At 53.2% G+C, this 27,319-nt stretch overlaps 10 protein-coding genes across 10 annotated transcripts; 7 read left to right on the top strand and 3 right to left on the bottom strand.

Moving 5' to 3' along the window:
• Window positions 1-3,582: 3,582 nt before the first annotated feature.
• On the top strand, window positions 3,583-5,144 carry LAESUDRAFT_646236 (uncharacterized protein; the record flags this gene model as incomplete). The annotated part of the gene is made up of 2 exons (XM_040903965.1): window positions 3,583-3,632; window positions 3,704-5,144. The coding sequence occupies 2 exons, from the start codon at window positions 3,583-3,585 to the stop codon at window positions 5,142-5,144; spliced, it is 1,491 nt and encodes a 496-aa protein (XP_040767466.1).
• A 3,228-nt stretch (window positions 5,145-8,372) lies between these two features.
• Window positions 8,373-11,274, top strand: LAESUDRAFT_518079 (WD40 repeat-like protein). The gene is made up of 11 exons (XM_040902776.1): window positions 8,373-8,779; window positions 8,842-8,992; window positions 9,054-9,181; window positions 9,232-9,329; window positions 9,383-9,669; window positions 9,746-9,892; window positions 9,943-10,059; window positions 10,112-10,338; window positions 10,394-10,490; window positions 10,552-10,678; window positions 10,735-11,274. Exons 1-11 carry the CDS (start codon window positions 8,463-8,465, stop codon window positions 11,049-11,051), a joined length of 2,013 nt encoding a protein of 670 aa, XP_040767465.1. The 5' UTR covers window positions 8,373-8,462; the 3' UTR covers window positions 11,052-11,274.
• A 1,936-nt stretch (window positions 11,275-13,210) lies between these two features.
• Window positions 13,211-14,521, bottom strand: LAESUDRAFT_646941 (uncharacterized protein; the record flags this gene model as incomplete). Its single annotated transcript, XM_040904021.1, has 7 exons — window positions 13,211-13,734; window positions 13,790-13,931; window positions 13,989-14,089; window positions 14,148-14,169; window positions 14,229-14,329; window positions 14,379-14,399; window positions 14,455-14,521. 7 exons carry the CDS (start codon window positions 14,519-14,521, stop codon window positions 13,211-13,213), a joined length of 978 nt encoding a protein of 325 aa, XP_040767464.1.
• A 935-nt stretch (window positions 14,522-15,456) lies between these two features.
• LAESUDRAFT_810689 (uncharacterized protein) lies at window positions 15,457-16,785 on the top strand (the record flags this gene model as incomplete). The annotated part of the gene is made up of 3 exons (XM_040914244.1): window positions 15,457-16,086; window positions 16,150-16,211; window positions 16,278-16,785. The coding sequence occupies exons 1-3, from the start codon at window positions 15,829-15,831 to the stop codon at window positions 16,783-16,785; spliced, it is 828 nt and encodes a 275-aa protein (XP_040767463.1). The 5' UTR covers window positions 15,457-15,828.
• Window positions 16,786-16,804: 19 nt separating this feature from the next.
• On the bottom strand, window positions 16,805-17,762 carry LAESUDRAFT_674670 (mRNA splicing factor). Its single transcript, XM_040905567.1, has 4 exons — window positions 17,584-17,762; window positions 17,355-17,526; window positions 17,191-17,302; window positions 16,805-17,144 (listed from the first exon to the last, which is right to left on the bottom strand). The coding sequence occupies exons 1-4, from the start codon at window positions 17,670-17,672 to the stop codon at window positions 17,038-17,040; spliced, it is 480 nt and encodes a 159-aa protein (XP_040767462.1). The 5' UTR covers window positions 17,673-17,762; the 3' UTR covers window positions 16,805-17,037.
• A 103-nt stretch (window positions 17,763-17,865) lies between these two features.
• On the top strand, window positions 17,866-21,047 carry LAESUDRAFT_722691 (GTP-binding protein lepa). Its single transcript, XM_040908258.1, has 20 exons — window positions 17,866-18,129; window positions 18,186-18,211; window positions 18,278-18,305; window positions 18,357-18,366; window positions 18,419-18,506; window positions 18,563-18,581; window positions 18,637-18,691; window positions 18,749-18,907; window positions 18,961-19,160; window positions 19,215-19,276; window positions 19,330-19,473; window positions 19,536-19,612; window positions 19,666-19,731; window positions 19,784-19,955; window positions 20,008-20,133; window positions 20,193-20,379; window positions 20,437-20,476; window positions 20,534-20,633; window positions 20,695-20,814; window positions 20,869-21,047. Exons 1-20 carry the CDS (start codon window positions 17,990-17,992, stop codon window positions 20,994-20,996), a joined length of 1,947 nt encoding a protein of 648 aa, XP_040767461.1. The 5' UTR covers window positions 17,866-17,989; the 3' UTR covers window positions 20,997-21,047.
• Window positions 21,048-21,352: 305 nt separating this feature from the next.
• Window positions 21,353-21,970, bottom strand: LAESUDRAFT_735366 (thioredoxin-like protein; the record flags this gene model as incomplete). The annotated part of the gene is made up of 4 exons (XM_040910581.1): window positions 21,353-21,460; window positions 21,519-21,660; window positions 21,732-21,790; window positions 21,851-21,970. 4 exons carry the CDS (start codon window positions 21,968-21,970, stop codon window positions 21,353-21,355), a joined length of 429 nt encoding a protein of 142 aa, XP_040767460.1.
• Window positions 21,971-22,184: 214 nt separating this feature from the next.
• Window positions 22,185-23,441, top strand: LAESUDRAFT_722688 (S-adenosyl-L-methionine-dependent methyltransferase). Its single transcript, XM_040908257.1, has 2 exons — window positions 22,185-23,219; window positions 23,277-23,441. Exon 1 carries the CDS (start codon window positions 22,350-22,352, stop codon window positions 23,160-23,162), a length of 813 nt encoding a protein of 270 aa, XP_040767459.1. The 5' UTR covers window positions 22,185-22,349; the 3' UTR covers window positions 23,163-23,219; window positions 23,277-23,441.
• A 1,116-nt stretch (window positions 23,442-24,557) lies between these two features.
• Window positions 24,558-25,746, top strand: LAESUDRAFT_810684 (S-adenosyl-L-methionine-dependent methyltransferase; the record flags this gene model as incomplete). Its single annotated transcript, XM_040914243.1, has 2 exons — window positions 24,558-25,425; window positions 25,488-25,746. The coding sequence occupies one exon, from the start codon at window positions 24,558-24,560 to the stop codon at window positions 25,368-25,370; it is 813 nt and encodes a 270-aa protein (XP_040767458.1). The 3' UTR covers window positions 25,371-25,425; window positions 25,488-25,746.
• Window positions 25,747-26,471: 725 nt separating this feature from the next.
• On the top strand, window positions 26,472-27,284 carry LAESUDRAFT_646251 (S-adenosyl-L-methionine-dependent methyltransferase; the record flags this gene model as incomplete). Its single annotated transcript, XM_040903966.1, has 1 exon — window positions 26,472-27,284. One exon carries the CDS (start codon window positions 26,472-26,474, stop codon window positions 27,282-27,284), a length of 813 nt encoding a protein of 270 aa, XP_040767457.1.
• Window positions 27,285-27,319: the final 35 nt, after the last annotated feature.

The raw sequence follows: 27,319 nt of genomic DNA, 5'->3' as shown, positions 1-27,319 counted from the left end.
GCGGTGCACACGTTGATGCTGCGTCCTAAGTGATTGGCGTTTCATTCAGCACATGTGGAGAAAAATGAACGCGTCGGAACTTGTGGCCCGTCGCGACGCTCGCATTGCAAGCGTTCCAGTTAGCTCAGCTACACATTAATTCGTTCTAGGTGTGATTCGATAGGTGAATAGATACTAGCTCTTCACAGGATGTACGCCTGTTCTAGGGCCATTGCACTAATATACGCGGCTTGAACTTCAAGGTCTTAGCCAGCGGCCACGGGATGGTGAGATTTTCAAATGTCGGGCCATGTGCCTGATCGTTTTATGTGCACACTCGCACCAACTTGCGCGTGGCGTTCCCGGCGAGGCATGGGCTGTACGCTAGCGCCAGGGTGGCGTTGCCCCGCGCCTTTCAGCGAGATGGGACCTGGGGGCGAAGAACTCAGCGAGCGTGTATGATCTATAGACCGTTTCTGGACCCTTTCAACCACAAGCACCCTCACTTGACGTAAGGAAACCAAAAGCCCACAGCATTTCGCCCCAGACTCTTCATACAACGCACCCGTTTGTGAACAGCCTAGATCTCCCCGGGTGCGCCTCTTTGACTGCGCTCGGCGCTTGGGTTTCACGTGTATGATCCGTACGCGGAAGGATTTGCCATAGTGACCGTGACCAGAACCGGGATATTATTTTTCTGCATCGACGTCAGGCAAAAGCCTAATTCTCGCAGCGAGGCGGTCAACAAGTTTAGCCATCTCTGCGCCGTAGACATCATCACCAGTTTTGAGAGCGCATGTCTCCTGGCTGCGTCCATCACCGCCGGTGCACGGCGCTGCCTGCAAATTTCGACAAGCAACCGCCGGTACCTGTCACCGCCAAAATCGCATCCGCACAGCACTGCGAGGTTACACGACATAACCGCAAATACAGTGCCCGAGAGTGTCCAGGCGGGAAAGATTGCGACCATTGAATTGCAGGAACAATACAAGCAAGCGCTCTCGGGGGTGGTTGACAGGGCCTGTGCATATCAGGGTTCTGCCTCTCGGCCTCTATGGCGATTGTATTGTAAACCATATCGTGTAGGGTTCTGATCTGCTAACAATGGCCACCGATGTCTTGTTCGCCCAACGCGGTAATCTCTCTCAAACATCGTAAAAATGGAAGCTTGATGCGGAACGAAAGGTCCATGCATGCAGCTCGTGTCGCCATGGTGGATCCCAGCAAGAAGCAACTCTGGCGGTACTCTCAAACGGCGAGAGAAGGGAACCGCCACAGCTATATGGCTCATCAAGATCCGTTGTTGCATCTATCAGCGGCTATTTCTGTCGCAGTTAATCCATGCCACTGGATACTTGATCGCGCCCAAGTCGTCGAAATTTCGAAAAGGAGCGAGAAACGACACGGCGTCTGACAAGCGTTGAAGGACGTGAGTAATTGCCCTTAGGAGAAGGTCGATTCTTGCATTGTCCACCGCTGCGGTATGGAGAGTGCTGTGCTTTCATGCACATGTCTAGAACACGACCGTTACTCGGAGACGTGCGGGACAGTGAACCCACATCAGAATATATCCACCGTCACGTACCCCATCTCGCATATATGCAATACAAGGCTGCGGCTAAGTCATCAGCGGATAATGTCCGCTCCTCACGTTCGCGCGAATAGGTCCTTGGGCGGCGATGACATAACGAATTCGGGAATCACTGATGCACATCAGCCTCGATTCTAGCACGTTCGACATCAAGTTGACTCACTGCGGCCAATGATGGTCGAGCGTGGCGAATCCCACGAATGCGCCGAGTCCCGACGGCGTGCACGACTCACCGCATCGACGCAACTGCATCAGCATAACTAGCCCGGCGGATATATTCTGCGGAATGGTATTCCGCGACTCGCGCGCCCCTCAGTGCTGAACGCAGAGCACGCAATACGCGCGCATGCATGAGCCGAAAAACTTGGCCACCGATGGCAGAGCACGAAAGCGTGACCGCGTGGGTCCCCAAATCAGGTGCTCTGTGACCAACGCGTCGCGCATCACATTGCACGTGCGTGACGTCATGAGGGCATTACCAAGAAAGGAATATGGTCGGGCGGTCTAGGCTGGCAACGGAGTCACCGCACGCTGAGCAGGCTGAGTGAACACGATGTGATGCCAGACCGTTGTGCCTCAGGCGTGTGTATCCTGAGGGAGAAGGATTATTAGTGCCTTCGTTGGGGAGACTTTGTCCGGACTGTATTCACGCGGGCCTAGAGCGCTACTTGGACGACGGGAGAGGTTCTCGCACCCAGAGCAGTGACAGGAACATACGATATTCGTACGCTCGTCCAACGGAATTCACCCATGCGCATGACTGTTCGGGCCCTCGTATGTTGTCATAATGCACATGATGTCAGCGTACATGCCTCACCAGCCCGTCGTGACCGATAAATACGAGCCATAATGTCACTGTCACCGCAAAGAGACGATGGTCCGCATTAGGAACATTCTTCACTGCAGATCGCAGAAGGTTGTGAAACTGTACAAACGCCGCGAAGAGTGCGATGGATCTCTCCGAGTGATTATCGTGATTCGTTGCCTACACGTACAGATTGCGCGCGGAGAGACACCTGGACCACGGCCAGGCAATCTCGTGCCGGGATTCGGGAAACGGTGCTAATAGAGCTGCAGAGCACGGGGGAGGTGCGCCCGCGAGGATGACCAGAACAGACAATTCGAGAAGGAGAAGATCGACTAGCGTGAGGATAAATATTTCACTTGAGGATATGAATGCGCCTGTTCGGCCCATATCAGACGAGGCGGCGTTCGGTACACACGCAGCAGATGAGCTTCATTGTGAGATAGCGGGGAGTGACTTGTTCGTCAAGCATATCGGTGTTGACGTACTACAATGCGAATCTTGCTAATTGCTATACCACATCTGACGCCCGGGCGGTGGTGATGGCATCCGCATCGCGGAGCTGTATTGCGCGATAAGGCGCTCCAATTCATCGGGCGCACGAGACGCTGCTGACAAGAAAGTACAGGAATGATCCTGATCTTGGATTGTTTGGGCGACCCGCCAAGTCACGCTACGGACCGATGTCCAGGTAGAACACACGTCAACGCGTGGGTACAATCAACGCGAGCACGAGCTAGACTGAGGCGGTTTGGCCTGGAGAGGAGGAAGAAGGGAGGTATCGGTCTGGAATACACGTTCGCGAAAGAAAGGGCGAAGCATGGTTGGGAGGCGGTATAGGCACGTCACCGTTATGGCGGCAGAAAACGAGAACGTGCGCATCCGCGTCTCCTCGACAATTCCGCGCCGTGTGACGCCGTGTGATGCACAGTTGGCCAAGTTTGGCAGATGCCGAGCGCGTTGGCCCGCTGGAGTCACTCTTTGCGTCACGAGATCCGTCACGGGGGACGAGTCAAATGTTTGGGTCCTCGAAATTCGGTCTTCACACCCCTTCACGCGCTTCCCCTTTATATATTTCGTGCTTGTCTGCCCATGTCTCCCCGACCTCCCCATCCCGACAGCATCCTATTATCCGTCTCTGGAGCTCTGTGCTCTCCTCCGTCCACGAATCCTTACCATCCCCTGTGTTGGTAAAGCACAAATTGCCATGTACGAAGAAGTCTGCCTCCTCTGTGGTAGGCCAGTAACCGTCGATGGGTCCGTTCAGTTAGCGCTATGTCCGTGAATTGGTCTGCTGACACCGTCTTCGATTACGTTGTGCTATATAGACGAGCATACTGCAGCGACGAGTGCGAGAGCCTTGACGCGACCTCACCATCCGTGTCCGCCACAAGCAGCGCTTACGCATCCCCATACTTGCACTCTAGTAGCGGTCCCGGCAACCTTCTGGATGTGCCCGCTCTAGTCCCATCCTCCATCGGCGTCGCTCTCCAGGGCAGTAGCCCATACAAGGCTCACAAAAGTCGACACTCGATCTCATCCTCGTCCACGTCCTCCGCCGTCTGGTCCGTATCCACCGACGAGGAAGAGGAAGAGGTGCTCAGCACGGCTGCCGACGAGGAGCTTGGTTGCGGTCGGGACTACCTCAGCATTGACGGTGGTTCAAAGACAGGAGGATCGCTTGGACGCTACCTCTATCAGCCACGCGGCCTGTCGTACGCTCGTCGACCATCTGGTACCGACCACCGTTCCACTGTCCCGACGCTCAACCGACGAACTTCATCTATGTCTGACCCTTCGGCTGCCGACTCAGAATCTCTGCAGAGTGCACCGGCGCCATGCTGCGCCGTCGACGACGACTTTTCTGACGCAGTGTCATCTGCGTCGTCGGTATATTCATATGGGGCACGCGCGGAGTCCCGTCACAGCAGGAAAGCTAGCAGTGTCAATCACGTATCCACTGAGCAGGAGCACGATGCGGATAACACCATCACATCAAAGTCGAGGCGCAACCGTGTGAGCCTCCCAGCGTACTTCTCCCTGCTGACCACGTCCACACCTTCGCCATCCTCCACCCGCTCGCAACGAACTCCCTCGTCTCTCCAGACGCTTGCTACCGTCACACGATCCCTCCAGTCATCTCCTCCTACACCTCGCGTGGCTCACCCCATCATGGACCCCATCACGGCGTATTCTCAGGCTCATTCAAAACTCCAAGGAGTAGAGGCGACATCCCGCGGTCGGAGAAGGCAGCGGGACCCCAATGCACGCTCGTCGTCTGGCAGGTCAGCTGCTCGCTCTCCTCCGCGTCAATCAACCCGTCCTCGGGTGTCAGGAACGCCGCCACCGTGCACACACCACCTCGCTCGGATCAGTCCACAGGCTCGTGCTCGTCTCGACAGCATCGAGAAGGTGACGGATTGGGTCTCGAACAGCACCGCTGCCGCACAGCGCGGCCGCACTCTCACTCGACGCAACAGCTCGCCGTTAGCGAAGCCGCAGCTCGAAACCTTCGTCGGGAGCCCGAGTTCAGAGGACGACATTGCTGCTGTTCGGCAGTTCCTCGCGCGCAGCCTTCACTTCCGTTATGCTCCTTCTCTTAACGAGGATCCTTCTGTCGCTCTCGAAGGGAGGCGAGGACGAAGAAAGGTCGAAGAGCTGGATGCGCCTCCCTCGGGCATTGAGAGCGGGGTAGCGCCTGGCTACGGCAATGGACGCAGCGGTCTGAAGTCGCGCGGCAGATCGCGTGGACGGACCGTCCAGCGCTGAACGCCATCAACTTGATATGAAACTTACGAGCGGATGATACAAAACGACCTTTGCACGACGACCAGGCTTCATCGGCATATCTATCGCCCCTGTCCATAGACGCATCCAGTCTGGATGCACTCAAAATGTCTCGGTTCTCGCATCGGCACCATCATCATCTCCACTCACGATTTATCGTCGATGTTTCAACGCATCCTAGTATCGGCTCACGCCGTTCGCCATGGCGCGCTGCTTCGAGCCCTCACCAGGATTGGAAAAAATGCACCTGTTTGTTTTGCATGCACAGCGTCGCCTGCCCACAGGTACCACGGTCCCTGTCTGCGTCCTATCTCCGCGTTGGGGGGTCACAGTCACGTCTTATCTATGTATATATTGAAGCACGGCCTCTTGCACTGGATCGGGCCCTCTTTTCATATCATAGCATCCATACCTGCATTCCATCCGAAGATCATTGGGCATCTTAGCGGTTCTTTTTCTTCTCGCTCCAAAATTTTCTCTCATTGCCTCCTCAATTCAGTCCGGCCAAAAGGGTCCATAGTTAGCATACCCACGTTCCAGTAGCAGTAAACGTTCATCCTTGTTGACGTGCATCCTCACTCCATTGTTCATTATCATTGCCATCGGCTAACAATCACAATACGAACAAAGCACAGATGCATAATCATATCTACAGAACACGATAATAACGGATGCATCTATGCTTCGCATAATATCAAGAAATACAGTAGCTTTGAATGGCACACCTTCTTGCACAGCGTGTGATCAATCATCCTGAACGGGCGGTGCGAACCAGCTGACCGGCGAAAGATGATAGACGTACTTCGCTTTCCACATCGCTTTCCACATCCACTTCCACGTATGAAGTACCGTGGTGAGCTACCACAGCGCGGGGACCGCCTTGTGGAAAAGGCAGGGCAGCAATACGTCGGTCATCGGTTCCGGTTCATCGTCGATATCCCGAGCGAGATCGCAGCGCCAGTGTCAACTCTCTTTTGACCTTAGTATTGTTGAAACCTTCTTGTTGAGCGCTGAGCTATGCTGCGTGTTACAGGCTAAGCCGACCACGTCCGCCCTTGGATTTATTCGGCTATCGTCATTTCGAATATGTGACGTGTATGATCGTTGCGTGCGCGATAGTCTAAGTGTAACGATCAGCAGGACACGCAGCGGCGGGTATGACAGACGGAGTACCTGCGAAGCTACGCTCTGCGCAAGGCGTGCCCGGCATGTGGCAGCAGGCAGGTCATTGCCGCGGGGAGCGTCAAATGAGATATAGGCGTGACGCCCCGAACACCATCTTCTATCTGGGATCAGAACGAGGGGCTGCCACCATGCCTGTGGTGCGTGGCCGCGGAAGAGAGTGGGTGCTGTCGCCCGTATAACCGGAGAAGCTGTTGCACGCTAAGGGCGAACATGCTGTTGCCAAGTAGGCGACGAGAACGAAGATGCGCGAGAACGAAGATGCGCCTTATACACAATGAGTGATGCAATCGACGAAATCCTCGCCGTTGCGGCATTTCATCAACGAGTGGCATCTGTGTATGCCTGCACGAGAAGCGGGGTGAGGTCGCCCACCCGTGAAGACCCTCACGAGAAGGCGTTCTTCCCGGGTGATTGATGATGGTCTAATTGCAAGCGTAAGAGACTACTATGGTATGAAGTGTGTCGCAGTGAAAGGGCGCTGATCTTCCTGTAATGATACGCCCCTGGTGCGGAACCGGTCCTGCCGGCGGTATGAGCTTGCGAACACATGTGCATTGCAATTGTGGAGGACGGCGTTCATAGAAGCCTTTGGTACCTAGCATGAGAAATAGAAATCAATGCCTTTGTTATTAGCGCTGCCGGATTTGAGGGTGCCAGAGCACGAGCCTGCGATAGGCGTGAGACGAGGTGAATTTGTGCACGCCAGATGGAAACGCCGTAGTGCTCGAACACGGAAATCTCTTTGGCCCTTCGAGGTCAACGTCGATGGCGGTCTCGGACTGGAGTTGATCAGCTATGAAGAACTCAGTGAGCTTATTACCTTGTCCGATGGTGCTTCGCGGGACGGACGCGGATGACATATGCCGAGTGGATAGTAGCCATTCAGGACGCGCGATCCAAATACCGATAGCCCATGTAAGCGTAAGTACAGCCTGTGATATCCACAATTCGAAGCCCAGCCCAGCCTGTGCTTCAGCTGAGCCTGTAGGTGGAATGGAGATTTCTCGCAAACCGACATCACTCACCTTCTTACAGACTACCCATCCCACGAGCAAGGTCAAATTCGCTCAGATATTTCAGTGTCGGTGATATAAGCATTCCACACACGATGGTCCGGTCGATGTCGATGCGAGCGTCTCGGATAGGCTAGCTGGCGATGGACATGCAGACGTGTGTTCAGAGACCCAGAGGAAATCCAAAGCGAGGTGATTCAAGCAGGTCAGCCGAACCTTCCGTTCCGGTAACAAACCCGCACTGGAAGCAACCGGTTTATTTTTGCGAACGGCGTGGTTGGTCGGGCGTTTCGTCTGATTCAGATGAGGAGATAGACCTGCAGGTTCGCATTTTGTGTTACCCAGCATACTGTAGGGACAGATCGTGTGCGCATCTGCAGGTATTGTCATCGCCGTGAGGATTAAGAGAAAGAGCAGTATGGGACGAATTTGTGCAAACGGCACGATGCCGTGGATAGGCTAAGGCAGGCCCGAGACGCGTGGCCGTAATGAGGAGAGAGTGCAGACCGGTTGTGCGCTGAGCCTGCAGGACCTGACATGCCGCAATCCGACTTGACCTGATACCACGACCGCCAGCTCTATCATCTGCTCTCGTGCTTGCTGATCGACGGGCTCTGCTGTTGCATATCCTGACGCAGGAAATATCGTCACGATTGATCCATTCAGCGACCTCATTCCGCCGCGGACCAGCACGCCGCACCAGAGGCCAACTCTGGACTCCAGTGACACTGCTCTGACCTCTTTAGCATCTACCTCACTGAGCATTAGTGCTGCACCGAACGAGATCATTTCGAGCAGCAGCCTAATCCCATCCACTCGGTCCAGGTCAGAATTCGAGGAAGGCGACTTCCAGTCTCCCCACCTCACCCCTCCTCCATCGAATACTTTCCCTCTGACCAACGTCCATTCGTCCTCCGACATCGCACACACGTTTTCTTCCGCAGCTGACCTACGTTTAGGACAAGATCCACAGTCACTTCGTGCTCATAAGAGACAGAGGATCGACAGCCAGAGTTCCTCCGCGGATACATCGCTTACTGCCATTGAACACGCACTACTAGTTACAGATTCATATCCATCTCTCCTCCCTGACGCTGCCAACATGAGACTTTCCGATACCAGCCCAGCGTCGATATCGCCTTCTCTTTTAGACGAAGCATCCGAAGCGGGTCCGTCGTCTGCGGTAGCGTCTTTCAATGGTAATGGGACTCTCAAGAGCAACGGATTCACCAATGGCTATTCGAACGGTTCTCCCAGGACATCATTTACGGACGGAGGGGGCGGACGTAGGTCAGACAGGCGTACGTCAACCATCGCGAGAGTGACGCCGCCCGGGTCGACGCTTTATGACGATTCATATGTCGATCGAGAGGAGTTTGTCAGATTGGTCATACAAAGTTTGCGGGATGTCGGCTACATGTGAGTAGTATCGTTTATATGTGCCATTGACAAGGCTGTGAACAGACCATGGTTGTCTTCAGTGAGTCAGCGGCCACCTTGGAAGCGGAATCCGGTTATATTATGGAGAGCCCCGAAGTAGCGGAGTTCCGCAGGTGTATTTTGGGAGCCGATTGGAATAGTGCGGAAGCAGCTTTGTCGAATCTGGGGGTGGAAGATGAAGAAAGGCTATGGGTACGTGCAAGGCTCTTCGAGATACTTAATCGCTCATTGATCCGGCTCATAGGAGGCGAAGTTCCTCATCAGCCAACAGAAGTATCTAGAGCTTCTGGAAGCGGGTAGAACAACTGCAGCACTTTCAGTGCTCCGCAACGAGCTCGCTCCCTTGAATATCGATCCAGAACAACTACACTCATTGTCGAGGTCGGTTTGCCGTTTGAGACCGCTGATACCCTAGCTAACGTCGCTTTTAGTCTTATGATGTGCTCTGATCCGGATGACCTCCGACAACGAGCAGAGTGGGATGGGGCATCAGGTAACTCACGGAGGCGGTTACTCATGAACCTGCAGCGTTAGTGCAATTTCAGAACTATTGTCTCTGCACATTACTCACTTTAGAGTCAGATAATATTTCGTCATCTGTAATGATCCCTCAACGGCGATTCGCAACGCTCCTAGATCAAGTACGAATCTGGCAACAAAGCCAATGTCTTTATCACAATGCCCCAGTCAACGCACGGACCTTTTCACTCTATATCGACCATGTCTGCGACAAGAGCACATTTCCTCGCGTAACAACAGCTATCTTGGAGGTGCACACGGATGAGGTGTGGAACCTCGAATGGAGCCACAGTGGCAGATATCTTGCTAGTGCCAGCAAAGATAAGTCGGCGATCATCTGGCGGGTAGAGGTGAGCACTCCTGCTGCTTCAGGGCTCCTAGGCATATCTCTCAGTCAGCGGAAGTCCCTGAACGATCTCTCCTCAGTTTGACAAAGATCCTCTCAAACGAGATATATCCCCGCATCTCATCCTTCGCGATCACCCATATCCTGTAGGATGCGTAGCATGGTCGCCGGACGATTCCATCCTTCTCACCGCCGCCGAGCAGCATATAAAGTTATGGAACACACAAGCAAGTATTCCTGCGCCCACTTCTTAGGGTTTCACTGATTTTCGCGTAAGACTGGTGTCTGCATACGAAGCCTCAGCGCACACCAAGATGTAGTGACTGCATTAGCATGGTTGCCGGATGGGTCAGGTTTCTTCTCCGGTGGTCTAGATCGCAAGATTATTCTATGGGTATGTGTGGGCACAGCTTAAATTAGGCTTCAAGCTAATGATTGTCTATCAGGATCCCGACGGGAAGCAGCGTGATACTTGGGGTCAAAGTCCCATCCGAGTGACGGATCTCACCGTCGCCCCCGACTTTACACGTTTGGTTGCTGTGGGGATGTACGGTGTCCCTACGCCTCCATCTGAAACGGGTTTACCGCCTCCGGAGGGCGGCAACTCACCGCCCGTGCCTCGTCTGGAAACCCGGATCGTCGTCTATGACCTAACAACGAAACAGCTCGAGGCGTATGTACATGGTAGTTTGGACATTCTGGAGGACCCCGTGCTCATTTATAGCTAGGTTCATACCCATGAATGAAGAGTTGTCAAGTGTGAGGATCTCGGATGATTCGCGGTATGCGTTGATCAGTTGTGCGTCTAGCGCGGAGTCTCCATGTGTATGTCCAGAAACCGTGTCTTTAACACCTGGTGGCCATTAACGTTGCGAGTTGACAGAAGATCCAACTGTGGGACCTTTATACAGAGCAGGTGGTGCGCAGATACACAGGCCACAAGCAGCTCCGACACGTAATCAGGAGTCGTTTCGGTGGTATTGACGGCACGTTCATCGTAAGCGGCAGCGAAGGTATGAAGGTATTCAGCTCTCTGAGGAGACTACCCTGAATCTGTTATGTATCGCAGATGCGCAAGTGTATGTCTGGCATCGTGAAACAGAGACGTTGCTCGAAGTGCTCTCTGGACACGGCCCTGGCAGTGTTAACTCGGTCGCGTGGAATCCTCGCAATGAGAAGATGTTCGCCTCGTGTTCCGATGACCATACAATACGCATTTGGGAAGCGCTGCCCACGGACGCGCTAGGCGTTTCGTCGAATGCTGCTGAATCGCAAGAGCAAGAGCTAAACGGCAAGGGCAAGGGCAAGAGCCGGGAACGGTGGGACGGCAACGGAGTGACTGAGGGGTATGGACCTGGAACATCGTCTACAGCATCGATGCTGTGAGGGCTCGCGCGGCTAGGTAGCTAGTTCTGTAAGCCACCTCACTTACGTATGGAATAATTTCTTCGCTCAGTCGCTCACATGACATGATGTTTTCATATATTCAAGTGTACATTCACAACGTTGACCATTTTGCATACGAGATCTGTAGTCACATATAGACTGTACAATCATTCAGTAATCTATCATGTTGATGTCGTTGGCCTGGGAGTCACGGAAAGTCCTCACAGGTCAGGTGGATCGATCGCGCGCAAAACGCGATCAGTCACAGGCACGGCATTGTGTGACATGACGCGTCAAAGGCACAAGTTTTGGCAATTGCTCGCCTGAACTGTTCTGTTCGTCCTACGCCTCCATAGCAAGAAAATAAAGCACTATTTTCCCAATTTAAGATTCTTCTAACTGCCTCTGAATGCTTTTACGCCATTCTTGCTCGGAAGAATGACCTAGTAGACGAGACGGGTCCGCTCACAAGAGCTAACGCTAGGCTCATGTCCTGAGGTAGCCGACAAGCTCATCAAAATAGAAGTGTGAGCTCGAATTACACTTGTCTTTGTACGAATATGACCGTATCTGAAGACGTCGGTGCGGAGATGTTCCCTTGCCCTGGAGCTCGTGGCTAATCATCGATCATCTTCTGGTCCGCGGTATGACAGAATTCTGCAAGACCATCAGCCACTCTTTACATCCCTCGCACTCCATTCGTCCACTTACTGGACCGACAAAGGTAAAGCGTGGTTCACAGGGTCAACCCATCATCAAGGGAAGCCATCTTTAACATAACTCAATTTGGTTAGTCCTACCGAGGCTTCTTCAGGGAGCGTTACGTTCGCTAAATGAATTGACAGAAGGCATTTTTTAGGTTAGCCCAAATCTTAGACCGCTTCCCGCTCCATTTGAAAACAGTGAAGGAAATGAAAGGAGAAGTTGCCGGCACATCATTGCATCATGAGTCTGGCATACTGGCTGGTCGTCCGAATCGTTCTGCGAATCATATTCTCTAGCCCCAAGGCTCTCCCAGAATGATTCTGACGAGTCCGCCGCAAAGGTCTGGTCGTCATCACGGGCGGTTAAGGCTGGTGCGTGATTGCGATCCTCGTTAGTCTCCTGTGGGCAGGCCAAACGATTGCTTCGAACCTCCGCAGGCTCCGGTTATACTAATTCACATACAAATGAACATCCACGACGCACTTAGCTCTCAAGGAGAGAAACTAAGGATATACCTTCCCCAATCATTGCCCTTTATGCTAAGTTTCTATTGCATCGATGAGCGATATCATCAGCTGCCTTGATGGACCGAGGTGCCATTTCCAATTGTCGCGTGGATAATTCCGCAGACCTTCACGGAAAACGTCTGCCAAGCATCCCCACGAGCGGTCTAAGCACAGGAACGCGCTGCAATAGGACATCTTCACCGCGTATCAGTCGACCACAGGTCTGCGCAGCAGAAGAACAGCGAGACCGTACCGCTGACCTTCCTTGACACGATCACTCCTCTGCAGTACCCCAGGCCGGCATGCTTCTGAAGGAATTGGTATGTCCCCGTTGAATTTCAGACGAGCAACGATAACGAAATTCAAAGTTGGTGACGAACGATGATGTAACGACTTGATGCATGAGCATAAGGAACGTGGATGTGGTCTCGCCCGGTCACTGCAGGGGTAGAGCCCAGACGAATTGCCGTAATTGAAGTGGCCATCCAAATGGCTATGTTGAATTCCGTGGCTCCCATGCAGAAGCGTTGATAGGGAGCACCTCTACGTCCTGAGAATGCATAGGAGAACCCACCCATCCGTCTTCGCACGTTGCAAGTGCGGACCTCTACTCTACCATCAGAAACCCATATGGAATTGCGCAAGCAAAAAACGTACACGCCTTGCCTGCGGGAAGTAAGACGGCCGTTGCATCTAAGGTTTGAATATTGAATACAGATACAGCGGGCGCTCCCCGAGCAGAACCCGATGCTGAAGGAATAGGACAACATTGCTAGCAAAGGTTTACACCAAGCCTACGTGGCTATCCTTCCTGTCATATAGATACATACTGGCCCGAAGAGTATGGACAATCCTAGAATAGGGTATTCAGTTGGCTTGTCGGACTTGATTGTTCGGGCAAAGTGAGCCCAATAACCTATACGACGATGAGACTACAGACCAGGCAATTCAAGTCTGTGTAACGCTACGCGACGACGGGGCCTGACTAGGCAGTTGCGAAAGAGCTCGATGCTTAGGCATGAACAGTGATGAAAGCGGGTCTTTCTTCATGTTTGACTTTACCAGTGCCGGACGGGAGTCACCGCGAGGCGATGATGTCACAGGAGTGAGTGTGTTGTCATGTGCAGTGCAGTCGACAACAGTCGGAGAGGTCGATATCGTGTTCGTGGTGGGCCGAAGTGACGATTCCACAGTCATTGCCGAAGGGCGTCGGCGCACTGTCACACTGGTAACAGTGACACGACTGCCTGGTTGCTGGTCAGATCCGCAATCTGACGATGATGGAGTTGAGATCGAAGCCTTGGAGGATCTTGAGGTTGCCGGTGAACACAACGGAATGCTGCCAGACGCGGATGTAGACGAGCGGTAATTCTTAGGTGCTGGAAACATGGGCGAGCTGTATATGCCCTTCTGCATACGTGCTGCCTCCCATCGTGTCTTTTGTATAAGAGTCTTCGGTTGATAGGTGCCCCCTATATAGGAATATTCAGGGCGCAAACGGTGAATGGCAAAAGGACCAGATCTCACATGAGCGCACTCGCTTAGCGGGAGGCAGCCGGTCCGTGATCTTGATTTGCGATCCCTTCTTCCGTTCCGCTTCTTCTTTGCGAATAGCTCGCAAACGTGTCCCTAATTCTTCGAAACGCTTCGTTTCCATTCCACGAAGGGCCTAGAACTGCATCAGATACTCTTAACAACAGATGTGGGAACGTGAAGTATTGCGCACAAAATATACATGCCGCCATGACTGTGGCTCTTCACTAGGATCAGATTGATACTGTTCAGCAGCGACAGGATAGGAGCGATGGCATAACTGCTTCCAAATTTCTGTAGCGAGGGACGTATGAATGTCACTTGGAGATCTGCTGAGATAAATGCGACAAACCTTCGGTATCCTCCCTGAGATGCTAAGGGGACATCCTTTCATTAGTTCAGGTGATGCGTACGTAGGCAACTAAGTACAGACCGGGCTCTCATCCTCCAATCTTAGGAGAGTTTCTGGAGAACAACTTTCTAATATCGGTTTGATGAGACCATAGCGTATGCTCCCGTCAAAGCTGCAGATGCCTCATACCAGGTCAGTCAACAGTTGTTGTATTATGCCGAAATGACTCACTATCAACGTATGTTGCTGCGACTGTTCATTCGTTAGAATCAGTGGTGCGTCAACGATGGACCCACATGTCACCAACCTCGCTGGCAGTGCTGCACAAGGCTTGGCAAACGTCTTGTTGAACCTTCCTCTAGAGTTATATCCATATTGTTGTTGACGACAAACGATAGAATTTGCATGCAGAGTTGAATAAGTGGACGTGGATGAGTTCGCCACCGACTCCGGGGTGAAGCATCAGCCACGCGGTGTCATTCCCACGAAACTGATGATGCCGTGGCGTCTACTTCATCATTTAGGGACAAGCCGGAACGTTTCAACTTATTCTCAACTGGGATAAATTTGCATTCGATTGAGCTACAGTACTTCGCATGCATCCATGGCAGCATAGTCGGCAAAAAAATAGACGCGGTTGCTGCATATATACGTTGGAGCACGAGCCACTGCAGCTCGCTTATTTCCGAAAGATTCCGTGAGCCATCGAGTTTCCATTCCATTATTGGGACAACCAAATCTGACCTAGCTTTATGTGGGTCGCGTGTACCAAAGTGAGCTTCACCACAATGGAATGCGGCTGTCATCACTATCGGACAACCAACAAGCGTGGTTCCGATGCCTTCGCTGTGAATTTAATTGCCACTCGGAGCGATCTTTCCCCCTCCAAACCCTGTTGGCTACAGCGCCCCACTGACCACCCCGACCGAGCCAAGGTACGGGTTTGGTTCCGTGACCGGCTCGGATGCAGGTAGAGTTTCTGATCTGATGCATAGATGAAATTGAGGTGTCATCCCATGAATATGCATACAGTTAGAGCATCCGCTCTGCGGGAGAAACCTGTATCAGCTGAGATGCTATTGCTCACTAATTATACCATCCGCTTCGTAGCCATATGCGATCCTCAAATTGCTCGTTCCTTTTAGTTAAGATAAATCAAGACACACGACCACGCCGTGATCCCAGTCATGCGGCTGCAGTGAACAAGGTTTGCAACACCCTGATACGTTGACAACCGTGGAAGCTGCTGATTACCTCGGGTAAGATCTCTAGACAGCCCTCCTACGATTCCGGATCATTACCCAGTAAGGAGAAATAAAAAATCTTCTCCCGTTAGGCATGAGTCCCAGCTGTGTTCCTGAGGAGCGCGCAGTGCCTCGAATCATCTCAATTGCCTAGCCTGGATGCTCTCTGATATGTTTAGTCCCTGTTTCGCATCGTCAAATCCACATGCTTCAGACCCTCCCTCTGCCGTAAATTCGCCATGACTCCTGCTTCAGCACAGAAATGGTCTAAAGTCTGGTGGCCGGCAACTTTATCGCAGCAGAGCGCTCGGCGTCGAACACGCTTGAACGGTATGGTGCCCGAGGCTATTAAAACCCGGGTGCTCACCTGAGCTTCCGAACTCGCCCTCCAAATCGCGATATCCTTCATCAGTTCCCAGCAAAACCTTTGCGTCGCCATGTTTTATGAGGACGTCGGAGATATGGAATGCCCCACACATCCTCGTCTACATCTTCGCGATGCCCGGGATGCGCACACGGTATTCGAAGCCGTACGCCAGAGCTTATTGAGACCGGTGAAGCGTCGGTTGAACGAGACGGAACGGCAATTATACATCAAATCTGGATCCATATTCGTCTGGGAGGAAAGTGAAGAGGAATCCGGCCTGAGAAGATGGACTGACGGCCGCATCTGGAGCCAATCTCGTATGCGGGAGGTGAGCTTGATTTCTTGCAGCGGTGACAACGTGTGCTTATTGAGTCGATCTTCTCGTCTATAGCCTTATCTGTTCTACGATGAAAAGGTTTCATCCAACGAGGATTCAGGCGGGCAATCACTAAGGTGAATACAGAGCCCGTTGATGTTCGTGCGGGCTGCTTCATGTTTTGTTGGCGTAACGATGAACAGGTCCGCGTACCGCTTTGTCGAGGGACCATCGCGCATATGGACCTCGTCAGCACAATCGCACTATGAACGCAGCGACCATCACCCGACTGGTCTGGTGAAACAGGCCTACTCAGCATGGGTCTTCACATCGCCGAATGCGGAGCCACGGAAGTGGCACTTGACCGCCTACTTCACTTATGCGGACCTCCCAAAGATTCCGACAATCGACCAAGATCCGATGTTACGCAGATTGGTCGTACCGCAGGGCGTCTACAAGAGCGCGAAATCTAGGTCGAGGAACGCCGACACAGCGCGCACTGCCAATTCTTTGTCAGCCAGGTCTTCGTCTCCTGCGGTTCCTGAGAACGATGGGGCCTTCCGCGGCAGAGAAGCCCTAACACTGCCATCGCTGCCCACAAATTTGGCGAATACGCAGCATACGACCGGTGAAACTACTCGTCTCCCGCGTCCGCGTCTTGCGGAAGACGAGCGGATGATTCAGATGTTGAACGCTAAACCTATCATATGAGGCTATGGCGATTGTTTTTCATAATTATTGCGTCAGCCATACCTGCATTTTTTCAGAGCCCTAGTTAGTAATTACAGTAGTGTACAAATTACAAACGCCACGTATTTGTGTCCGTACAAATCGGTTTATAGCGAGTTCCAGCCTGAGTTCACGGTATCAGCGAACAAGTTTTTATCATCAAGGAAGCGATGTTTCCTAGCAGAATAGCCGTCAGATCCGTTCACCAAAAAAAAGCACTCAGAGGAAGCAACGTCAATCTTCATCATCTGATGCGTCATTTTCCCTGCGATCTGCTTCCTCAGCCCTCATCGCACCGACAATATCTTCTGACTGTCCACTCTGCGCAGCCAACCGTTGCCCTATCTGCGGTTAGCTTCGCCGTGGAGTGAGCAATTTATCACATACTGATCAACGTATGAACGGCCTCTTGTGTCTTCCGTTCCAGTTTTGCCAGCTTCTTCTCCATCTCACGTTTCAAGTCCCAATTTGGGCGTTTTGGCGCAATGTTAAACAGATCCTGCGAGTCTAATGTCAGATAACGAATGAACGAATCTGGTTAGTTCACTCACGAGGTCCTGGGCTCTACGCTCTGCGTCCTCCTTGATTATGGTCTCGGCAAGACCTTCGACCTGCTTCTCCACGGTATCTTCCATGACAATATCATCTTCGTGTGTATGTTTCTTGAGTGTGCGAGTCTCTGGGTCAAACGTGCGGTGTTTGATGACGGGTTCCGTGGAGACACTAGCGGATAGTTGTCAGCTGGTCCAGGCTGAAACAGGAAGTTACGGGCAGTCTGACTCTTCTTCATCGACCGCCTCCCCGGCTTTTCTCTTCCTCAGCGCTATGAGACGTGCTTTCCGAGCCTCCGACGCATCTACGAGCGACATTCCGGAGCGTTGACTGTTACAGGAGTGGATGAGTGACCAAAGCTTCGCTGTTCGTGAGACGAGAGGCACGCGCTACGAGGACACCGCGACTTACCGCGACGCACGGACGAGGACACCGCGAAGCGCTCAGCAGACCGCGAGTGATCTGCTGACTAAGCGTGCGTTCACTCTCAGCGCATCTCGGAGCTTTCCTCAGGTGCTTTCGGTTCTCTTCCGGGTTTTCGGTTCATGATATCTTGCTACTGATTTCGCTTTACGACGCTCGGAGGACGGCGTTGAGAGGGGTGATGATTCAAAGCTGTCGATTCTCAAGCTTGATGCTGTTTGAACGACACCATATTCATGCGCGCCAGTCATGGGTCCGCACGCCTCAAAGACTGTTCTCTATAACTGCACAATGCAATGCAGCTCCACGCAAGGCAATGCATATGGAGGATTTTCCGTGTGAAGTCATACGGTACGTTCCCAAGTTGTGGAAACCCAGCTGCACCACATGGACCCACATGTATTCAGGAACTTCTCTATAATTGCCCACATAGGTATGCACCGTGCCTGGTTCTGTGCACGAGGTTTGTCCGTGATCTCAATTGTATGATCTTCAACAGATCATGGTAAATCGACTCTGGCAGATAGGTGCGTCATGCGTGGCGCTGGCTGAGATCAGTTCTGATTCGGTTACGTTAGGCTGCTTGAGGTTGGTTGTCCGCCGGTGCATGCGGTATCACCGATTGATTTAATTTCTCCAGCTTACTGGAACCATTGACAAGAGGCAAAAGGGGATCAATCAACAAGTACTGGACAAGCTGAAGGTGGAGCGAGAGCGAGGCATCACAGGTCTGCGCGTCGCAGTGTTCCCTTTTGTGTCCCCATTCGCTAACTCGATCGGCTAGTGAAGGCTCAAACTGTCAGGTGTGTTTTCAACGAGATCTGCTGCGATCTTCTTTGATTAACTAATGATCTGCAGCATGATACATAATTGTGGCGGGCAACGACATTTGCTCAACCTCATTGACACTCCTGTGAGCATCTGATCAGACGAAGCCCCAGATAGCGGGACAGACCTGACAACAATACAGGGTCACGTCGATTTCGCATGGGAAGTTTCCCGATCTCTTGCAGCATGCCAAGGCGCACTGCTTCTCGTAGACGCGACGCAAGGCATCCAGGCGCAATCAATATCGGTCTTCCATGTCGCCAAGGAAAGAGGTCTGCATATTATACCGATATTGAACAAGGTCCTTTTCCTAAACCAGATGCTCGTTCACTTCACACTCACTGCGATCTGCAGATTGATCTTCCCGCTTCTCAGCCGGAGGTTGTTGCGGCGCAGATGCAATCAACGTTTGGCATCGATCCGGCTGATTGTATACAAATCTCTGCGAAGACCGGGATGGGCGTGGAGCAGATTCTGCAGGCGATCGTAGACCGGATTCCACCACCGAACGGAGATGTCTCGGCACCTCTGAAGGCAGTGCTCTTCGATTCTTGGTACGCCCGAGTTTTTGGCCCAATGAGGTATTATGTTTTGACTCCGAGTTTCAGCTACGATCGTTACCGGGGTGTTATCTCGCTTGTCAGCATACAAAGCGGCGTTCTCCAGAAAGGTGATGCTCATAGTGCTTGACGAAGTCGCAACGGCCTCTGAACAACGCTTCAGGTGACAGGATTGCGTCTTGCCATACTCGGAAGAAATATGAGGTCCTCGAGTTAGGCATCATGCATCCTGAAGAAGTCCCCACTGCCAGTCTTCGACCAGGACAAGTAGGATACATTGCTTGCAGTATGAAGGAGTCATCGGAAGGTATGCACTGTCTAGTATTCTGGCACGACTAGCGTGACAGGAGCATATTTGTAACATCACAGCTCATGTTGGCGATACATTGCATCGTGTTGGAGAGACCGTTGAGCCTATGCCAGGCTTCAAGCCTGCTAAGGCGATGGTATGCTTCACGCAAATCCTGGCTTATCTTCTTCCAGTAATGTGATATACTAGGTGTATGCTGGTATCTATCCAATGGAGAGCAGCGAGTTTCCCAAGCTGGAAGAGTCGATCAAAAGGGTTTGTTTACATGTTCTATCCCTACCGCCACGATCTCATCTAGTCGCCTCAGCTGACGCTCACAGACCGAAGCGTGGAAGTCAACCGCGAGTCATCTACTGCCCTTGGGCAGGGATGTCGCTTGGGATTCCTCGGGACCCTTCACATGGACGTGTTCCGACAACGGCTGGAGGACGAGTACGATGCGAACATTATCATCACTGCACCTACTGTGCCGTATAAGGGTGAGCAGCTTCTTGCCAGATCTATACGGAGGGTTCTGACTGACTGCTGCAGTCGTATATAAGGATAGAACTGTGATCGTCAGCAATCCGACAGACTTCCCGGACGTTACGGATACCACGAACCAGCTGATTGAAGTCCAAGAGCCAATTGTCAATGCCTCAATCGTCGTCCCGCAGGGTCCACTTCTTCGCCATTCTACTCATGCAGACCGAGGAGCACTGACCCCCATCTTGCAGAGTACGTCGGCGACATGATGGACCTCTGCTTCCAGCACCGAGCGGAGAATGTCGACCACAAATATCTGGACGCATCGGGCTTGGCATCTTCTCGCATCATATTGACGTGTACGATTCCGCTGACGGAGATCGTCACGGACTTCTTCGATAAACTCAAGAGCAGGAGCTCGGGCTTTGCCAGTTTCGAGTACGTGCTGCGTCTAGCGCTCTTCGATTGCTCAACGTGCTAATACTACCTGCACAGCTACGAGGATGCTGGGTATCAGAAGAGCAGCATGGTCAAAGTCAGTATAGCGAGCTGTGCGACGTCTCGCGACACGTGTTGACGCCTTCGCGTCTAGATGATCTTCTTGCTCAACAACAAACCCGTCGACGCCCTCGCGCTGATTGTTCATCGATCAGCGGAGCAAGAAGTTGGCAGAGCGTGGGTGAAGAAGCTGCGTGCGTCTTCTCACCGTTGTCACATCGCGCGCTTACGAACTCATCTGGTGTCTCCGTGCAGATAAAGTCATTCCCCGGCAGCTTTTCGAAGTTCCCATTCAAGCAGCTGTAGGGCGTCGCATCATCGCGCGAGAGACGCTCTCGGCTATCCGGGCTGATGTCACGGCCGGCTTGTATGGTGGTAGGTGATTTGAACGCAGATATCCGCACTTGACCTGAGATGTTGGGCTTGTAGGGCATTATGAGCGCAAGATGAAGCATCTAGAGAACCAAAAGGAGAGTAAGCGCCGGATGAAAAAGATAGGTAGTGTGGAGCTCCCACAAGAGGCCTTCTATGATATCTTGAGGTCAAAGCCGTCATAGCCTTTACATGTATCATACCATGCTAGTTCATATTTTATGTGTATTTCTCTGACCTTTGCGTGTTGATGCCTCTGTGCATTCGGATGATTAGCCAGCATCATGTTCATATCCGCCAGTGGAGAGAGAAAAATGTCATAAATTCCCCACATAGTTGGAGGTGGGGATGCGAAGTGGTTCGATACAGGGGATGGGACATGTATGTACATTATGGTCCTCAGTAAAGGACTATCGTCTCAACAGACTCCCAACCATACAGGCTGGAAGTTGTTCAGTATCTATTGTTAGTGGCGTCTATCGATCTGGACGTTGCATGAATGCTCGCCTCAATGCTCCTGCAGCCTCCCTCGAGGATCCCCTCAAAGGTGCTCCAAGAAGCCGCGGACCTGCGGTTCGGGCACGGCGCCGACGAAGCGGTCGAGGGGCTTTCCGTCCTGGAACGCCATCACCGTCGGCAGCGAGGTGACCTGTGCGAATGAAATGGGTCAACGAGGGAGAGTTGGCAGTGGGAAGAACAGTGCGGACCTTGTACTGCTGAGCGAGGTCCCCTTCGATCTCCGTGTCTACTGTGACGAGGTCGATAGACTTGCCGCTGCCCGTCCTTGTGTCCGGATCCGTGGTGATCTTCTCGAGGATTGGGGAAAGCATTTTGCAGGGATTGCACCAGCTACGAGAGAGGAAGGTAGGAGGCGTGAGAGCGTGAGACGGTCTCCTGAAAAGGACCAGCAAGGGGCTCACTCCGCATAAAAGTCAACGAGGACGATCTTGTCCTTGTTCGCGATCGCCTTTTTGAATGCCTGTCAATCGCGGGTCTCCGTTTTTATCGAGCAATGGCTACCGATGTGCAGGGTGCGTACCTCCTCATTCACATCTACAAAGAAGTCTTGCCTCCGCAATGTGGAGTGGAAGTTCCTCGTGAGGACGCGCGGTGCGCGCAGTGAGGTCCGTATTGCTCGTGCAGCGACGAAGGCGGACATGTCGAGAGTGTGCAAAGTACAGAGCAGGCTGGCGCAGGGTAGTCGAATATATAATTCCGCTTGGGAGATGCGTCGATGAGAGAGGACTAGACGTTGATGAAAAGCGAAGCGCACAGAGCATGTGCTCAATATAGTGACGTCAGTATCATGTTCAGCGGCCCCGCGTAGCGGCTCGTGCGCTCTCGCCTGATAAATATTAAACGATGGCAATCCGTTGATCTCAACATTCATCCTTCCCTCTGCAGCAATCCTTGTCACTATTCGGATGAATAGGCGACGTTGAAAGGACACCCAGATCAACCAGCATTCCCTTAGATCGTCGACCTGTTCAACCAAGTCACAACCCACTCCATATCTCCTTATCATCTAACCTATAACCATGTCCAAGGTCGCTCCCTACATCAATGGACATCAGGAATCCGTCCTGCGTGCGCACTCGTGGCGGACCGTACAGAATTCCGCCGGCTATCTATTGAGCTCACTTAAGCCCGACATGCACATCCTCGACCTCGGCTGCGGACCTGGTACCATCACGATCGACTTTGCCACCCTCGTCCCACAGGGCTCGGTGATCGGCCTCGAGAACGTGGAGGGCGTTCTCGAACAGGCACGTGCGAATGCGTCTGCACAGGGCGTGCAGAACGTCAAGTTTGTCCTTGGAGATGCGCTCAAATTGGACTTCCCCGACGACACTTTCGACGTTGTTCATGCTCATCAGGTTTTGCAGCACGTCGGCGATCCCGTGGGCATGCTCCGCGAGATGCGCCGTGTCACGAAGCCCGGCGGCATCGTCGCGACACGGGAGAGTGACTTCGCAACCGTCACCTTCTTCCCCGAGTCCGAGACCATGGAGAAGCACAGGGACCTGCATTTACGCACGGCCCGCGCCTTGGGCGGCGAGCCACTTGCTGGGCGTAGGCTGGTCTCATGGGCCATGAAGGCGGGCTTCGAGCGCTCTGCCATCACGGCTAGTGCGAGTGCCTGGTGCTACAGCACTCCCGAGGAACGCGCTTTGTGGAGCACGCTTTGGGCGGATCGCGTCCTGAAGTCGTCCTTCGCCACCCAGGTGCTGGAGCTCGGCTTCGGAACCCAAGAGGATTTGGAGGAGATAGCGCAAGCGGTCCGCGATTGGGGCGCTCACGAAGACGGGTGGATTGGCGTCATGCATGGGGAAGTTCTTTGCCGCGTCTGAGCTCAGGCGGCTGCATCATGGACCACACGTGAGTGAAACTCAAACGGACAGCTTTTGGTACGTGGGCGGTGTGTTCCTGTCTGTCGTGCATTCATACTGACCATGCTTGGAAAGAACAGGCTCCACGGAAAGAGATGCGAGAGGTGATCGGGTCAAGACGGGGGTGTGGATTGACCCGGCGGATGAGCAGTTCCCAAGAAAGCGGGGATTATGGGATATCTGGGCAGCAACGAACTCTCGTTCTGACGTTCGGCAGTTCAACACTGCAAACCACATGGGTTCAACCCCTTTGTGTCTCGTGCACCCCCATGTCCCCGCGACTTGACGTCGCTATTGTGCGTCATTGTACTTTGTGTGTCAAATGTGTTGTGCCCTGAGGACACAGCGAGATGGCTGCATTATGGTCTTCAGTTAAGGACTGTCGTCTCAACAAACTCCCATCGGTACAGGCTGGAAGTTGTTCAGTATGTGTTTAGTAGTGGTGTCTGATCGATCTCAATGTCACCACATGAGTGCTTGCCTCAATGCTCCCGCAGCCTCCCTCAGGGATCCTCTCAGAGGTTTCCCACCCCGGAACGCCATCATCGTTGGCAGCGAGGTGATCTGTGCGAATGAAATGAATTAACGAGAGAGGGTTGTCGGTGAGCAGACGAGCAGGGACCTTGTACTGCTGGGCGAGGTCCCCTTTGACCTCCGTGTCTACTGTGACGAGATCGAATCGCAGGTCTCGGTTATCACCGAACACTGGCCACCGATGAACAAGGCGCGTACCTCTTCATTCGCATCTACAAATAACTCTTGCCTCCGCAACATAAAATGCAAGTTCCTCACGAGGACGCGCGGTGCACGCAACGAGGTCCGTATCGCTCGTGCGATGACGAAGGCTGACATGTCATGAGTAGCAGAGTTCAAAAAAGGATAGAACACCTAGATCTTCGTTAATGCCGTCGATAAGAGAGGACCAACGGTTATGAACACATCAGGAAAACCCGAACCGACTTGCGGCTCGAGAACCTCCAACCCAGAAAAAGTGTCCTAAGGCGGATTTGAGTTTTTTTGATGCACTGAAGCTGACGTGCACAGAGTGGCATGTGCTCAATATATATACGGTGACATCAATATTTTCTGTCCAGCGGCCCCCGGTGCGTATACATTCGTCCGCTCTTGCTTGATAAAGTCTCCATTGGCCGTGGTCTCAAGGTCCACCCCTGCTTGCGATAACCTCTGCAGCGGTCCTCGTCGCGGTTCGAATGAACAGGCGAGGTTGAAAGGGCACCCAGACTAACCAGCATTCGCTTGGATCGCTGAGCGGCTGTTCAACCAGTCACAGCACAATCCATACCTCCCTATCCACCGCCCTCCAACGACCTACAGACCCCTTTACGCGTCCCAATCATGTCCAAGACCGCTCACTACATCAATGGACACCACGAGTCCGTCTTGCGCTCCCACACGTGGCGGACCGCGCAGAATTCTGCCGGCTATTTGCTGAGCTCGCTTAAGCCCGACATGCACATCCTCGACATCGGCTGCGGACATGGTACCATCACGGTCGACTTCGCCGCTCTCGTCCCACAGGGCTCAGTGATCGGCCTCGACAGCGTGGATGGTGTTCTCGAACAGGCACGCGCGAACGCGTCTGCACGCGGCCTGCAGAACGTCAAGTTTGTCGTTGGAGATGCGCTCAAATTGGACTTCCCCGATGACACTTTCGACGTCGTCCATGCTCATCAGGTTTTGCAGCATGTCGGCGATCCCGTGGGCATGCTCCGCGAGATGCGCCGCGTCACGAAGCATGGCGGCATTATCGCGTCGCGGGATTTAGACTTCGCAAATCTAACATTCTTCCCCGAGTCCGAGACCCTAGAGGGGCATAAGGACCTGCATATACGCACGGCCCACGCCTTGGGAGGGGAGCCACTTGCTGGGCGTAGGCTTGTTTCATGGGCCATGAAGGCGGGGTTCGAGCGCTCTGCAATCACAGCTAGTGCGAGTGCCTGGTGCTACAGCACTCCCGAGGAACGCGCTTGGTGGGGCGGCCTTTGGGCGGACCGCGTACTGAAGTCATCCTTCGCCACCTACGCGCTGGAAGCCGGCTTCGCGACCCAAGAGGAGCTGGAGAAGATAGCGCAAGCGTACCGCGAGTGGGCTGCCCACGAAGACGGGTGGTTTGGCATGATGCATGGGGAGGTTCTTTGCCGCGTCTGAGCCTTAGGCGGCTGCATGGACCACACGCGAACGAAACGCGAACTAGCAGTTTTTTGTACGTAGGCGGTGTGCTCCTGTCTGTCGTGCATTCATACTGACCATACTTGGAAACAACAGGTTCCACGTTCGTCACCACGGAAGGAGATGCGAGAGGTGATCTGGTCAGACGGTGGGTGAGCAGTTCCCGAGGGGAGCGGGGACATCTGGGCAGCAACGATCAGAACGAATTCTCGTTCCGACGTTTGGCAGTTCAACACTGCAGACCACATGGGTTCAACCCCTTTGTGTCTCGCGCGCCCCCATGTCCCCGCGATTTGACGTCGCTGTTGTGCGTCCCTGTACTTTATATGTCGAATGTACTGTAGGACATAGCGAGATAGCTGTATTATGGTCCTCAACCAAGGACTATCGTCTCAACAGACTCCCAATCTCACAGGCTGGAAGTTGTTCAGTATGTATTATTAGTGGCGTCCGATGATCGATCTGGATGTTCCATGTGCATGAATACTTGAGTACTCGCCTCAATGCTCCCACAGCCTCCCTCGGGGGTCCCCTCGGAGGCGCTCCATGAAGGCGCGGGCCAGCAAAGGGGCCAACTCCGCACAGAAGTCGACGAGGATGACCTTGTCCGAGTCCTTGTTCGCGATCGCCTTGCTGATTGCCTGTCAATCGCAGGTCTCGGTTACCACCAAACACGTACCTCCTCATTCGCATCTACAAAAAACTCTTGCCTCCTCAACGTAGAGTGGAAGTTCCTCGTCCGTATCGCTCGTGAGGATTGCGAAGGCGGACATGTCGAGATTATGCAAAGTTCAGAGCGGGCTGGCGCAGGTATGTCGGATAGATAATTCCTATTAAACGTCCATGGAAGGTACAGAGCATGTGCTCAGTACGGTGACGTCAGCGATCCCGAACGGTTAGCGCGGCACTGACTCGACCCTGCAGCCCTGATCATATAAGTGACGATGGTCTCCGTCGGTCTCAACCATTCAAAATATTCATTCCTCCGTGCCAATACCTCCTGATTCCCTTGGATCGCCAATCTGTTCAACCAAGTCGCAAAGCAATCCATATCTTCTTATCCTCTTACGCGTTCCAGCCATGTCTAAGGTCGCTCACTACATCAATGGACACCAGGAATCCGTCCTGCGTTCGCACTCTTGGCGGACCGCAAAGAATTCCGCTGATTATCTGTTGAGCTCACTTAAACCCGACATGCATATCCTCGATATCGGATGCGGACCTGGTACCATCACGATCGACTTTGCCACCCTCGTCCCACAGGGCTCGGTGATTGGCCTCGAGAACGTGGAGGGCGTTCTCGAACAGGCACGCGCGAACGCATCTGCACGCGGCGTGCAGAACGTCAAGTTTGTCGTCGGGGATGCACTCAAATTGGACTTTCCCGACAACACTTTCGATGTCGTGCACGCTCATCAGGTTCTGCAGCACGTGGGCGACCCCGTGGGCATGCTCCGTGAAATGCGCCGCGTCACGAAACCCGGCGGCGTCGTCGCGACACGGGAGGGTGACTTCGCCAGCTTCACCTTCTTCCCCGAGTCCGAGACCCTAGAGAAGCACAAGGACCTGCATATACGCACGGGCCGTGCCTTGGGCGGCGAGCCACTTGCTGGGCGTAGGCTTATTTCATGGGCCATGAAGGCGGGCTTTGAGCGCTCTGCGATTACGGCTAGCGCGAGTGCCTGGTGCTATAGCACTCCCGAGGAACGCGCTTGGTGGGGCGGCCTTTGGGCGGACCGCGTACTGAAGTCATCCTTCACCAGCTACGTGCTGGAAGCTGGCTTCGCGACCCAAGAGGAGCTGGAGAAGATAGCGCAAGCGTACCGCGAGTGGGCTGCCCATGAAGACGGATGGTTTGGCATGATGCATGGGGAAGTTCTTTGCCGCGTCTGAGCCTTAGGCGGCTGCATGCACAACACGCGAACGAA

The sequence above is a fragment of the Laetiporus sulphureus genome (assembly GCF_001632365.1).
Source record: "Laetiporus sulphureus 93-53 unplaced genomic scaffold LAESUscaffold_7, whole genome shotgun sequence".
Taxonomy (NCBI): Eukaryota; Fungi; Basidiomycota; class Agaricomycetes; order Polyporales; family Laetiporaceae; genus Laetiporus; species Laetiporus sulphureus.
Note: the sequence above shows the minus strand (reverse complement) of the source record. Positions and strands in the feature narration are given on the sequence as shown.